The sequence below is a fragment of the Peromyscus maniculatus genome, chromosome 1 (assembly GCF_049852395.1).
Source record: "Peromyscus maniculatus bairdii isolate BWxNUB_F1_BW_parent chromosome 1, HU_Pman_BW_mat_3.1, whole genome shotgun sequence".
Taxonomy (NCBI): domain Eukaryota; kingdom Metazoa; phylum Chordata; class Mammalia; order Rodentia; family Cricetidae; genus Peromyscus; species Peromyscus maniculatus.
The window spans coordinates 65,841,022-65,855,638 of record NC_134852.1 but is presented as its reverse complement, the minus strand read 5'-3'; the positions used below and the strand labels follow the sequence as shown (position 1 = coordinate 65,855,638).

General features: G+C 46.7%; 1 protein-coding gene across 1 annotated transcript; it reads right to left on the bottom strand.

The window, feature by feature from the left end:
* Positions 1-987: 987 nt before the first annotated feature.
* Positions 988-10,587, bottom strand: LOC102910669 (myeloid cell surface antigen CD33-like). The gene is made up of 5 exons (XM_076543856.1): positions 10,121-10,587; positions 9,656-9,934; positions 9,433-9,480; positions 7,217-7,310; positions 988-6,375 (listed from the first exon to the last, which is right to left on the bottom strand). The coding sequence occupies exons 1-5, from the start codon at positions 10,581-10,583 to the stop codon at positions 6,303-6,305; spliced, it is 957 nt and encodes a 318-aa protein (XP_076399971.1). The 5' UTR covers positions 10,584-10,587; the 3' UTR covers positions 988-6,302.
* Positions 10,588-14,617: the final 4,030 nt, after the last annotated feature.

The following is a 14,617-nucleotide window of genomic DNA, read 5'->3' as shown; positions in this document are numbered from 1 at the left end:
TTTGGTGCATCACGTCACCCACCTCTTTCTGTGGGTGACGTGATGCACCAAATACAGGTCCCCACATGACCTGCTGTCTCTGCCTCTGAGCCATTGCACTGTCTCTCGCTATGGGACGCTCCCCTCTAGGAAATGCACCAGACCTCCTTACTCCTCACATCACCCCTGATGCCTTTAGACCAAGAGACTGTCCCCAGAGTCACCTGCCCCTCTCCTGCATGGTTTCTATGAACTCACATCATCCCCTGATTTGTCCTAATTAGTTGTTCATTCCAGGTATGATCACTAGTTCTTCCCGATAGAAATGGGGGTGCATCTCCAGCCATACAAAAATGCTAGTCCCTGGTAGCTCAGTATTAGTCACCAATATGGTCCACACATAGTGGCTGATGTCATCTCTACACACAGTCCTATGTGCATCACAAGCACTCATCACCCAAAGTGACACACAGGCCGAGCCTGAGGAAAGTTAGAATAAAGACAGGCCCAATAAAAAGTGATGGAAGGGTATTAAAGAGTGGGAACCACACATGCACAGTCTCTGGTGCAGGAGAATGGGGCAGGCAGTGTGATAGAATCATCATACAGGATGGGAGCGCTCAGGGTGTAGACACCATGAAGTCCCAGTGCAAGCTGTCCTGTTTTTCAGTCTCTATCCAGGACAAGAACACAAAGTGCTCGGACTGTGGAGGGAGAGGGTGATGGTTGCATCTGCAAGTACATCCCAGGGCCAATGCTAGGGAGACATGGGGGTATTGTGGTGTGTCCACCAGAGAAGACTCTCAGACATGGGTTTAAGCCAATAGAAAATCTTTATTAGCTGGTCGGCAGCTACACCGGGTGTTTGGGATCCCAGTGTAGAACTGACCTTTTAAGCACAAAAACACTGTTCTGGTTTGACATACTTCAGTTAACAAGAACAGTTAGCCAGAACCAGAACTACAGTAGCCAAAAAGCAAGATTAGTACCTTTGGAGACTTTCCCAGAGCTATGAACTTTGATGGATTAGGTGTTTCTTTTCATTTTGGTAGGAGATACTATGTGCTGAATTTTATGGCCTGAATGGCACTCCCATCAAGGAGTCAGTTGTACTAAGGTCTGAGGGTCTACCAAGGTCTAGGGCCCTGTTACATTCCCCACTGGTCTTAGTGAATGAGTCAAATCATGAACTCAACCTGTTTTAGTTTAAGATGCAGAGCCCTACTGTTTATCCAATCAGAATGAGAATTAAAGACCAGGCCAGTGCTGGTAGCAGAGTAGCTAGCCAGGGGGACCAAAAGAACAGAGACTGGTATTAATTATTCAGTTTTTATCTTTGTTTCTTCTCTTTTTGAGTTTTTTCCATCCATGACAAGATTTTTTTTTCTAATTACTCCTGATTAATTAGCATAGAAACAACAGGTTTCTTCCAAAGCCATTTATAGTTCCCTTTATCTCATGAGCAGTAAGTCTAAGCCTCTCCAACTCTGTAGGATCATTTCTGCAAGGGAATCTAACTGTTGCTTTAACCCAGAAACAGAAACTTTTAATACCTCTAGGTCCTGGTCAACCTGTCTGCTTGGATTGGAGAGCATCAGAAGAGGCACACTTAGTCATTGGTACACACCCACTAACTAGTCTCAGGGGCTTGCTTATGTTGCTGTTGTCCAGATGAGTTAACCCACAAGGCCGAATAGCAGGCATCAGAATAAGGGGAAGTGCCTAGGTCAAAGGTTTAGGATATTAGACAAGTTTTCATCTCTTGTAAGTCTTCTAATGTTAATTTGGACTACCCCAGTCACAGTGAGTTTTGTCATTCAGTTGGCTGACAATCTGGTTAGTTCCTATCCTATGTAGTATGGGGGCTGAGTATCTAAGCATAACTAGCAATCCTGGCTGATTTCTGGCTGGGAATGAATAACTTTATCCCTTCTTATGGTATAGAGTGGTTCTCCAGGTTTTCCAAAGGCCAGAATCTTTTCAAAGGATTTTTCAGGAAGCCTCAGTTTTACAACTGCAATTTTTGAATTGGAAACTCCCTTGTTTCTGGCAACTAAGGGGCCCAGCCTCAGGGCATGCATGGAATAGTAAACTCTGTATTTCTGTCTCCAAAGATAAACCTTCATATCTTTGTTTGTTTGTTTTTTTTTCAATACAACCAAATACTTAAAGTGGGCATCAGTGGGCAAAGGTCAAGATGAATATGAGTTGCTGGTCTATAGTCAACTAGTTAATACCTTTCCTGTATCTGTCTTTCTCAGTTCCTAGGGCCGTGGGCCTGAGGGCCGTGGGGGTCAGACCATAACCCTATACTCATACCCATAGAACAAAGTATAAGACTTGGGAGGAGGTAGAGGGGCAGGGAGTGGAAGGGCCTGGGGCCCAATGAAACCTTAATTTTAATGGGTCCATAGTCCAGAGACAGTCCATTCGGTATCATCATCCATGGCTTCCACTTTCTCGACCTGGGTGTGGTGGATCCGTCATGTAATGCCAGCTACCTTTACAGCCATAGGAATGGGGAGGATCACCCAGTAGGGTCATTTCCAAATTGGTTCCAGTGCCTCTTTGGCTACCTGCTTGAACCAGAGAGTATCAGCGGACTCCAACAAGGGGAAACTGGTACTCAGAGGTCAGCTGGGTCTCTTGGATAGCCCAGGGAATATCCTTTTTTAGAGGACCGGAAGGCCTGCTGTGACTTGAGAAAAAAGGTTAGAGGGATCTGCCAACGGCTGGTCTCTGAGCCTGGGAAGCAGGGGCGGGGGTCTTCCAAATATAATCTCAGGAGGTAAATCCCTCTCTGTCTGGGACGCCACAGACCTGAAGCAAAGCAGAGGAAGGAGGTCTATCCCACTCTTCACTGGGCTTGAAAGAGAATTTTGTTATTATCTTTATTTATTTTTTAACATCCCGTTTATTTTTTCTACTTTCCCAGGACTCTGAGTTCTAAAGCACAATGAAGTTTTCAATTTATTTCTAAAGCTTTAGCTATTAACAGAGAGGTTTTGGCTATGAAAGCCAGGCCACTGTCAGATCCCATCGGCTAGGAGTAAGCCAAATCAGGGAACCAGTGCTTGGAGGAATTTAAGGCTACTATTTGAGCAGTTTTAGTCCAGGTGGAGAACGTATTTGCCCTCCCAGAAAAGATGGCTAGTTTCTGTAAAAAGTAGCAAGTATTTTTATCTTCCCTTGGCAGGTCAGATCTCTGTGAAGTCAGTTTTCCCAGAGTTCGCCAGGGTGTTGGTCTCTCATCCAGAATCATTCTTGGGTAAGGGCTCTCTGGATTTACTTAGGCACAAAACTGGAATCTGGCTGAGACAGCCTGAGCTAGGCGTGGCAAACCTTGGACTGAGCAGCTCTGTCTTGTGGATCTCAGATAAGGAGCTGGATGAAGGTCAGTTACAGAGTCCTGCTGGTTGTTTCTGGGAGAGTGATCTTTCCCTCTGGTGTCCTCCATCAACCTTTGGGTTTGAACAGTCCATTTCTTCTCCACCCTGGAGTCTCAGGCAGCACTGGGTTGGGGTATGTCATCAGAACATCAATAGGCCCCCCTGGTCTTAGGGCCATTTGTTGGACAGCAAGGTCAGTGGCCCAGTGGTGGAGGACAGCAATTTGTCGGGGAAGATGGATACCCTCAAGGAGGGCCAGGATTTTTTATTTGTTTCTAATGTCATTTCCCCCAGTGGTGAGAAACCCTGTTTCTCTATAGATCATACCATGGACACACACAGTAGCAGAAACATAGCAACTATTTTGTGTGCAGTGTGGACTTTCCTTTTCTCCATCTGAAAGCCTGGGTCGGATGGATCAGTTCTGCTTTCTGGGCTGAGGAACCTGGGTTGGGGTCAAACCAAGCCAGTTTCAGTTAAAGCGACAACCGCAGCTCCCACACACCCGGTTTCGCCTTTCATCCTGTGACAGCCCTGGATGAGCACCCGAGGGTGTTCACCAGGCAGGAGGGTAGCAGGATGGATGGTGGTAGGTTTCGCAAACTGGACTTGAGGGTGGGTCAAAAGTAGGGCTTGGTACTGGGTCACACAGGCATTAGACAGTCGTTCTGGTATTGCTCCGAGGAGGGTCTCAATCCCATAGAGTGCTGTGAGATAAGATCTTGACCCTGAGTTAACTTGTTGGTTTTTCATTAGACTAGCAATAGCCACCACAGTTCTTAGACAGGTGGACCATCCTGTGGTTCCAGGGTCCGGTCATTCGGACACGTTTCCGTGGCCCCAAAGTGTGGGTTAAAACCCCTTTTGTAATGAATGCCTTTTGTTCTGTGGGCATCTGGAAGTGCTAGGGCTGCAGTAGAAGTCAGAGATGTTTTTAAAGCCTCAAATGCTTTTCGTTCAGTCTCAGTCCAGGTTAGGGGTTCAGTGCCCCGCTTTGTGCTGGTCTATAGAGGCCTTGCTATTGCCACAAACTCTGGTATCCAGAGGCAGCAATATCCGGCTGCACTTAGGAACTCTGGAACCTGTCTCTTAGTCTTTGGAGGTGGGATCTGAAGGATGGCAGCAGTCCATCTGAAGCATGACTGCCTCCCCTCAGCTGGTAGCAAGGGTAGGCAGTCTCTGATGTATGAAGTTGAGCTTTCTTGGCCGACATTCTCTAGCCCAATGTCTGTAACTCTTGCAGCAGTCCCTCAATGTCTCCGTTATAATCTCTTTTCCCAGGAAATCTTTGACAGAAGGGCAGGAGGTCTGCATTTAGTGTCTTTAAATCCTTGGGGCAACCCGGTCCAAGGATGTTGCCTGCTGTAACACCCCTCTGGGTTTGTCCAATTAAAAGCAAACATGGTTGACTCACCTCTGCCAATGGGAGGCTGAAGAATACATCTTTCAGGTCTAAGACAGTGTACACTTGTTTCTCTGGAATAATCAGACTCATGTGAATCAGAGGTCCCACGTTTCTTCACAGGCAAGAGAGGCATATTCCAGGGTGACTGCCAGGGCTCCAGGATGGCTGTCTCTCCAAGCCAGGCAACATGGACTGCAATTTTCCTTTTTGTTTCCAGGGTCATTGGGTATTGGTTAATCTGGATGGAGGTAGCTGAATTGGTTAGTTGAACAATTCTAGGAACTTGGTGTTGGGCCGGTCCTGGGGAACTGGTTTCTGCCCGTAACCTCAGGAATCTTTGTCATCAATCTGAGAGATAGTCCAACTGTATCTTTTGATTGGAGACAGTACTTTCAGCTAGGCAATATTCTTCTGACAGAGGATAAGAGGGAGAGAGAGAACAACCAGGGGTGGCCATCACACACCAAACACCCTGGATGGTGGGAATCCAGTGATGTCTCACTTGATTCCAGGACACTGGATCAGCAGTCACATCTGACCTCTCCTATGTGTCCACACAGAAGGTGCCTTTATTAGACTTACGTCTGCAGGTGACAGACAAGGCGACTTTCTAATGTGTTTCATTTTGGGGTGGAGATGTCAGATTCATCTGAAGTGCTAGGCAGTGATTGATGAAAGGGGGTCATGGGTACTTGGAACTCAGGTTGTGTACCCCCTGGGAGTTCTTTGAAAATTACACTCTTTCCCATTTTGGGGGGCTCTGAGACCCCCAGTGTCTCAAGGTCTGGTCTGTGGGGATCTTGGTGGAATCTCCCGAAATGTTGTGAGTATCCACCAGAGAAGACTGCTTGATTTAAGCCAATAGAAAATCTATATTAGCTGGCCAGAGACTACACTGGGTGTATGGGATCCCAGTGTAGCACCAAGAGTTACTCAGTGTGAGCTTTTAAGCACAAAAACACTATTTTGGTTTAACATACTTTGGTTAACAAGAACAGTTAGCTAGAAGCAGAATTACAGAAGCCAAAAGGCAAAGCTAGTACATTTAGAGACTTTTCCATAACTATGGACTTTGAAGGATTAGATCTTTCTTTTCATTTTGGTAGGTGGTACTGACCATGTGCTGAGTTCTTTGGTCTGAATGGTACTCCTCATCATGGAGTCAGTTGTGCTTAAGGTCTGGAGGCCTACTAAGTTCTGGGGCCCTGTTACCGAGGCAGGAGGTGAGGGAGAGTCAGTGACCAGGGAAAGCTTAGGTTCAGGGATGATCAAGATTGGGTGAATAAAGGGGGTCAATATGGGTCATGGGGTGATGAGTGGAGACAGGTGACAGTAGAGAGCCACAGATAGCTCTGGAAAGAGATGGGGCTGCTGATCCAGGAGCATCATGGGACCCATCAGGGATGTGGGCTCAGGGGAGGGTAGCAGGTCACCAGTGGCCATGCTAAGCCAGGTCATATTGGGTCTGTCACAGGGAAGAGTCCTGAAGGACATCAAATGCTGGGATCCCATATCACTCACCTGAGAGACTAATCCATGACAGTTTCTATGTAATCCACCTGGGTTGCTGGCTGCTCCACTTTCTTCCTTTGGGATTTCGTGCTGAGTGAGGAGACCAGAGCCTTCAGTCTGGGCATGTAGGGGACCAAGTGCAGCAGCCCCCTCCCCTGAATCCCGGTCATGGGCTATAAGGATGGCTGGGGGAGAGATAGACACCCAGACCACAGGACCCAGCGGTGGAAGACAGCCTTCTTCCTGTGATGGCTGCTCTTAGTTGTCATGTTGACTACATCTGGAATTAAGCCAAATGGCTGGGCACTCCTGCGGGGGATTTTTCTTGATTGACTCATTTAGGGTGGGAAGACCCACCAGATCTTTTGAGGTGGGGAGATCTACCTTAAATCTGGGCCACACCTTCTGGTGGCACCCTATATAAAAGACAGAGAAGAAGGAAGCTTTTAATATTTGCCTGGTTGTTCTCACTCTGCCTGGCAAGGCCATTCCTCCACTGGTATCAGAGTCTACGTCTTTGGGATTTCAGTGTGTACTGAAGACCAGCTGAGACATCCAGCCTTGTGGACTGGACAAATATTGGACTCTTATTAGACTTTCTGTCAGAAGACAGCCATTGTTGGAATAGTCGGACCATAGACTGTAACCTGTAATCCACTCTAATAAATCCAGTGTGTGTGTGTGTGTGTGTGTGTGTGTATACTTACATTCTATCAGTTCTGTTTCTCTAGAGAACTCTGATTAATACACTCCCCCAACTGCCACATTTGACAGCTCCAGCATGATGAAGAATTGTCCATACCTATGAGCTCCCTGCCTGGATCCCAACCCTTAAGACCCCCATCTTATCTCCCAGCACTAGTAATCTAAGATTCAGTCTTGTGTCTCTGCCCTCCTCACACCTCTGCTTTGTCCCAGGAGCAACACTCACCTGAGGAAGAGGAAGCAGATCCCCAGAATCAGGAGTTTGATAGCAGCCTCTCCCATGGCCACCAGAACCACCTCTGCCAGGGGCCCTGATTTCCCTGAAGAAATGTGGATGGACCTGAATTTACTTGATAATCCCAGACATAGTCCTCTCTTTCTCAGAAGCACTTAGACATGGTCTTCCAAATTTCCCTGCATCCCGGACCTGAGACTGCATTAGCCCAAGCCTCCCTGACTCCCTCACCCTGTTGCCAACAACATATCAGAATGAAATCACTCTCTTTCATAATTTAAGCTTCTATCACAGAGGCATGGTGGCCATCTATAATCCCACTACTCAGAAGGATGAAGCAATAGGACTATGGGTTCAAAGCCAGCTTGGGTTACACAGCAAGATTCTGCATCAAAAATCAAAACCAACAATTGCAATTGAAAATACCAAGGACTTACAGAACTAGAGGGCATGTTTGTGTATTGTAGCAATGGCAAGCACACAAAAAAAACTCTTTAAAATTTTTATCTGCCTGCATGTATGTATGTATGTATGTATGTATATATGTATGTGCACACCTGAGTGCCTGATGCCCTCTGAAGTTCAAAGAAGTGAGATCCCCTAGAACTGGAGTGACAGACAGCTACAAACTACCATGTAGATGCTGAGAACTGAGCCCAGGTCCTCTGCAAGAGCAGCCAATGCTCTTAACTACTAAGTCATCTCTCCAGTCTCCAGAGAAGAACTCTTACAGTTTAAAACCTCAAGGAAGTCAAATGCCTTTAATCTCAGCCCTTGGGAGACAAGGGCAGGTATACCTCTGAGCTTGAGGTCATCCTGGTAGCATAGTGAGAACCTTCCTCAAAAATCAAGTACCAAGATCTCAACAACCCAGCTCATAATAGTCATAGAATTTTAAGCTCATATTTCACAGAAGAGAATCAAATGGTCAAGTATCCATCTTTTTTTTTTGAGACAGGGTTGCTCAATGGTCTGCAACTCAATTTGTTAATATCTAGCTAACAATTTAGTTAAGCCAGTGAGCCTGTTTTCATCTCCCCAGCCACAATACCCATCTCTCTCTCTCTCTCTCTCTCTCTCTCTCTCTCTCTCTCTCTCTCTCTCTCTCTCTCTCTCTCTCTCTCTCGCTCTTTGTCTCTGTATGAAATGTGGATTTTGGGACTTGAACTCAGGTCTCTACAAGGCAAGCCCTTTACTCACTGAGCTATCCCCTCATCCCTACATTTTCTTTGTCCTTATGTCTGATCAAAAGTGCATAAATAAGCCCAAGGCAATAGCAAACTTCTCCTGATATTGATAAATATCCAAAAGATTCCCAGGGACAGGGTGTGGGTCAATGCTCATCCTAGGATCAGTCTGTAGGAACAAAAATCAAAACAAAACAAAAAAGGTTTTGCTCCACCTGCCTCGGTGGAAGTACACACTCTCCTAGGTCCCTGTTGGGAATGTCCCACTGTCCAGCAGCCATGAAGTAACACTTGGTTATCATTCTCTATATCAGAAAGACACCAGATCCAGCTGCAATTTGCATTTGGGAATTAGTAATTCAGACATATAGACAGAAAGACAGACACACTGACAGACAGAGAGACACACACTTGTGGAAGTAGATGGAAAACTATTCACTACACATTGCTTTTAGCAGAATGACAGCAGTGGAATTGCTGCCCAATAGTACAAAATGTCCACAGGACTGGATCCAACCAGTGTGGACAAGAGTCCCGGAGAACAAGAGCTGTTAAGCTACTGATATCCTGAGTCCTGTCAGGCCACAAGTGGACAAACAAAAGCTTGGTACTGTGTGTAGTCACAGGTCTGTCCTGAGAAGGGGACTGAACCTCTGTGTGTGCTCTGAATGTTTGCTCATATGGCTCTGTCTTTTGCACATACATGAAGATCAAAGTTCTTGACAGACTCAAGTGCTGAGGTTTCTGGCAGATCCACTTGTGGACTAAAAGTGTCTGGAGTGTGTGATTCTATTTTGTGAGTGCTGGCCTGTCCCTGTAATGGCCCTGGAGTGCCCAGAAGCCCAAAGGGTTGAGGAATAGGCGAGGACAGGTGCTCTTGAATGGTACTTGAATGCACTGTGGGTGAGGAGAGTCACTAGTTTTCCAAGAAGGTGGTCTTTGTGTTCAGGGTAAGAAGGGATGGACCCTGCTCTGAGCTTTAGAGATCCTGTTCCTCCAACCCAAGATGACTCCCCCTACCTGGGCCAGCTCCTCCAGAGACATGGGTTGTGGAGTTCTGTGGAGTGTCTTGGAAAAACAAAAAGCAAAACAAAACAAAAATGTTAACATCTTAGGTTTCAGTACCATTCCCCACAACTATCCAGAAAGCACAGAAGATGTGAGAGACATGGGTCCTCAGTCCCCAGACCAACTATGATCCAGGACACAGCCACCATGGATCCCAGCCCTGGGTTGAACTCACAGGTGACATTGATCTGGACAGTCTTTTGAACAGTCACATTAGCTCCCGGGAAGGTCACTTGACAGATGAGGTTGGTGCCATGGTCCTGGAGCCTGGGTGTGAGGGTCAGCATGGAGGAAAAGGTGGTCCTGGGGCCCAGGGATGTGATGGCAGCTGACATCCAGGAGAAGATGGGAGGTGTTCCCCGCTCACAGGCCCAAGGCACAGAGCATGTCACTTTACTAGGATGGCCAAGTTCCAACGTCTGTGGGATTTCGATGTTGGGGGTGTGAGTGAGGGCTGGTGAGAAGAGAAAGACATGCAGGATCAGGATGGGGGTGAAGTGCAGCCATTGAGAAGCCCAGGTTCTGATCCAACTCCTCCATTTCCCTGCTTTGTCCCCAGTGACTCTCAGGCTGGGATCCAAGCCCTGCTTTGTGTCACCCATGAGCTTCCTCTGTGGCCAATGCGGAGCCAGTACTTTACCTGTCACATCCACAGAGAGCTCATTCTTGCAGTAATTCCATTTTACACTCCCTTTTTCCATTCTGAAGAAGTAAGAACCGCTGTCACTCCTCTGTGCATCTCTGATGTCCAGCGAGCAGTCGTTGGTACTTGGGTCCCCAAAGAGGTGGAACTGGCTCTGAGTCTTCTGCACCGGTTTATTTGGGTTGTTTGTAGCCACTGGTAAATCAGTGTCTGTATCTGCTCCTGCACGGAACCAGTGACCAAAGACAGTGTCGGAACTTGGTTTCAAGGATGGCTCAAAGAACGTACAGGGCACAAGGACACACAGACCCTCCTGCACTGTTACGAGGCTGGACTGCAATTTCAGCTCGCATATCCCATCTGTATGCTCCATGTCTCTCCAGCTTCTAGGGAGAAGAAAGTCGTTTCCAGCTATCCACTCACACACCCAGAGCAGGGGAAGCAGTCGGGGCAGCAGCATCCCAGCTGACGGCCCTGGCTACTGTGAGGGAGCAAAGGGAGGAGGACTTCAGCAGGCAAAGCTTTAGGGGAACTGGGAAAGCTGCAGAGAATCAACAGATGTCAGCCCACAGAAGAGGAACCAAGGACCGCAGGTGTCCTGAGTCTTCCCGTCTGCATGTAAAGGTCCTAGGAAACGCCGGAGGAAAATAGTATGGAAAAGCAAAGGGCGTTTATTAATATCCTAGCATGCAGGGGTCGTTCACCTGTACAAAATAGCGATGACCCACAAAGAAGCGTACAGGCTCCTGTTAAGCATAGTTAGAGGATTTTCAGGGACGGTTAGATCATCTCAAACGTTCTTAAACACAATTGGTTAATCAAGCAGCAGTAACACTAGTATACTTTTAATTGGTTGAGGTTTAGTCTTATCATTTTTGGACATATTTACACAACCTTGGGCACGTTTGGAGGTGACTCGGAAGGGGGCTGCAGGATTTGTCCTTGAGACCTTGTGAGGTTGACCTGTCTTAGGCCTGTGTTTGTTCTCTCCCGTCCCTGAGTGCAAGGGTATTGCGGATAAATGGCCTGGCCCTTCATGGGAGAGACAGCTGTTTTGCCCTTCTCAGAGAAATGAAACCTAAATTCAGTTGTGAGAGTGGGAGAGTTTAACCCCTTCATGCAGAGAACACGTGAAAACCCAGCAATCATTATCAAGGAGGTCTGAGAGACCCAGGCAGAGAGGAAGAGAGAAGGAGGGCTGTGGAGACAGCTCAGTCTGTAAAGTGCTTGTTGCACAAGGATGAGGACCTAAATTCAGACCCACAGCATGTACATAAAAATCTGGCCATGACAGTGTGTGTCCCTAACCCCAGTGCTGGGGAGGCAGAGACAGGAGGATCCCCAGAGCTTGTCTGCCAGCCGTTCTTCTTGACTTGGTTATCTTTAGATTCAGTGAGAGACTCTGTCTCAAAAAATGAGGTGGAGGAACTGGAGAGATGACTCAGTGGTTTAAAGCACGTATTGCCCTTACAGTAGACCCAGGTTCAATTCCCAGCACCCATTTGGTGGCTCACAATCATCCATAACTCTAGTTCCAAGAGATTTGACATTTCTGTTCCGACTTGTACACATATACATCCGGGCAAAACACTCATACACATATCATAAAATAATAAATCTTAAAAACATTTTAATGAGGCAGAGGATAGTTGAGGAAGACACCTGACATCAACTTCTGGACCTCACACCCACCGTTGTGCATGAACACTGCATACACGAGTGTACAAATATATACACACACATATACACAGGAAGGGAGGGAAGAAGGATGGAAGGAGAGAGGGAGGAAGTAGGGAGGGAGGAAGGAAAGAAATAAAGGAAAAAGGAGGGAGGGCACCAGTGAGGGAAGGAAGGACGGAATAAAGGAAGGGAGGGAGGGGTTGGAAATGTTAGAGAACAAGTTCTGAGGGTCTTCCTTCCCTGCAGCCCTGTGGTGGATCTGGACACAGAGGTGTGTGTCTAAGATCTTCCCTTAGTCAGAGGCCTCCCCTTAGGAGGAAGACCTCAGATGAAATGAAGCCGGTCTCTGTTGAGTTTGCTCACTCGTTTTCCCAGGAAACACACAGTGAGCTGTGGGCATCGCAGAGCTAGACACAAGAAGGGAAGCTTTTGTCTGGTCACCTGCCTGCCATGCAGGAGCCTCAGACTCTCCATAGGCTGATGCTACTGTCTTCAGAGCTGCTGGCCCTGGAGAGCTCTCCCCCTGCCAGGGAAGCATATGGGACATATTTGTAAAGCACGAGCCGGGAATTATTTCCCTCGCATCCAATGGACTAATTCCCAAGGTATCAATGACAGTAGCACCATCAATGCAAAAGGAGAACTCGAGTTCTCAACAGCATAGGATGAACAGCTTTCTACGGTGTGGTGTGGAGAGCAGCCACATCTACGACCTCACCTTGCAGATCAGTACTTTCTTCTCATCTCAGATTTGCATCTCCCAGTTAGGTGTGCATCAGAAGGCATTGCCAGACAGTGTAAGTGGACTGTCAGAAAAGATCCAATTTTTGGTTCGGTTCCTATGTTTCCCATGTCATAGAATTTGATGTTACCAATATATTTTTAAAAATGTATTTTCTGGGTGTGATGGTACATAATTTTAATGCCATCACTCGGAGACAGAGGCAGGCAGGTCTCTGAGTTTAATGAGTCTGGTCTATATAGTGAGTTCCAGGTCAGACAGGACTACATAGTAAGACACTCTCTCAAAAATATTTTCTTTAGTTCTTTGAGAATTTTATACAACGTATCTTGATCATAATACCCCTACTTTCCTATCACCTCACCTTTATGGTCTCATTTTAAATAAAGCCCCTTAATACCAGTTTATGTTACCCATACGCTTTTGGGTTTGTGAACTTCCATTGGCATGTGGTCAACCTACCAGGAACCATACCCTCAAAGAAAATTGACTTTCCCTATCCCAGAAGCTTTCAGTCGCCAATAGTTCTTCAACTAGGGGCAGGATTTCATGCCCACCTCTCCTCTATGTTCTGGGAATTGGTCTGGGTTGAGTTTGCACAGGTCTTATACATGCTCTCACAACCACTGTGAGTTCCTATGGGCAGCTTCCCTGGTGTGTACAGAAGACACTGTTTCCTTGTGGTCCTTCACTGCCTCTGGCTCTTACATTCTTTCTTCCAAAATGATTCCTGAGCCTTGGAAGGTAAAGTGTGATATAGATGTCCTGTGTTAAGCATGCTGAATTTTATTCTTTGCAATTTTTATGTGCAGTTGTCTCTTTGTTGTGGAATAGTGTCTTGTTTTCTAAAATTGGAATTATTTCTGCTTGTTTATAAATTGTTTAAGAGTCCTTAATAGGCTGTGGACACAGTCACCTGTTTTTTTTTTTTTTTTTGGTTTTTTGAGACAGGGTTTCTCTGTGTAGCTTTGCTCCTTTCCTGGAACTCACTTGGTAGCCCAGGCTGGCCTCGAACTCACAGAGCTCCTCCTGGCTCTGCCTCCCGAGTGCTGGGATTAAAGGCGTGCGCCACCACCTCCCGACTAACAGTCACCTGTTTTTTAAGATGTTCTCTCATAAGATGTAATGTTTTGCCCTCCCTCTTTACAGCCCTTTTCAGAATGGTAAGAAGATACTGTTACCTAAACATTCTTGTTATATACAAGGAGACCAATGACATGCCCAGGAAGAAGAAGAAAACAAAGATTAGGAAGGAGGTTGGTTCAGACAGACAAGCACCCTAGTGAGATGGCCACAGGGCAGTTCAGCCCAAAGAAACTCAGGCACCATTGCCTGGGACCTATAAATGTTTCCTTTCTCCTGTGAATGGTCTTGGTAGATGTGACTAAGTGAAGGACTTTGCTCATTGGGGACCATCCTGCATTGTCTATAGCCATCAGATCCAATTACAAGTTTTTCTCTAGGGGAAAAGCACAGGGAGATGGGATGCTAATTCAGGGTTGAGGCCGTGTGACCCCAGAGGCAGAGATGGGAGTGACGGAGAGGGGACCAGGATGACATCAGCTTCCACTAAGTGGAGAAGCAAGGGGTGAACAGTCCCTCTGATCTCTTCAGGGACAGTCACCCATGGAACATGCTACTTGGCACCCAAAGAACATGATTTTGGATTTCCAACCTCTTGAACCACAAGAGAGGAAACATCTTTCAGACACCTGCTGTGTGTGGTTGTGTTTGGGGCTAGCAAAGCTTTGTGAGGAGGAAGCTACTGAGTAGCTCTGAGAGCCCTCAGGGAAGAAACGGGGCAAACTTCCTCCTGAATGCCAGTCTCTGTGTTCTTGTGTTTAAAAACTTGATTAGTTTATGTTGAGTCTACAAAATGAAGTGTTTCAGAATTACATTTTCCTTCTCAGACATGTGTCTACAACCATACCTCTGCGAATACACCATATCCAAGTACAACATAGTGGTATCTTCTCCATAGCCAGTCTCCACACTGACTTCTCCTATCTCTCCTTTTCCCCTCCACCAATCCCATTCTGTCTTAGTCAGGGTTCTCTAGAGTAATGGAACTT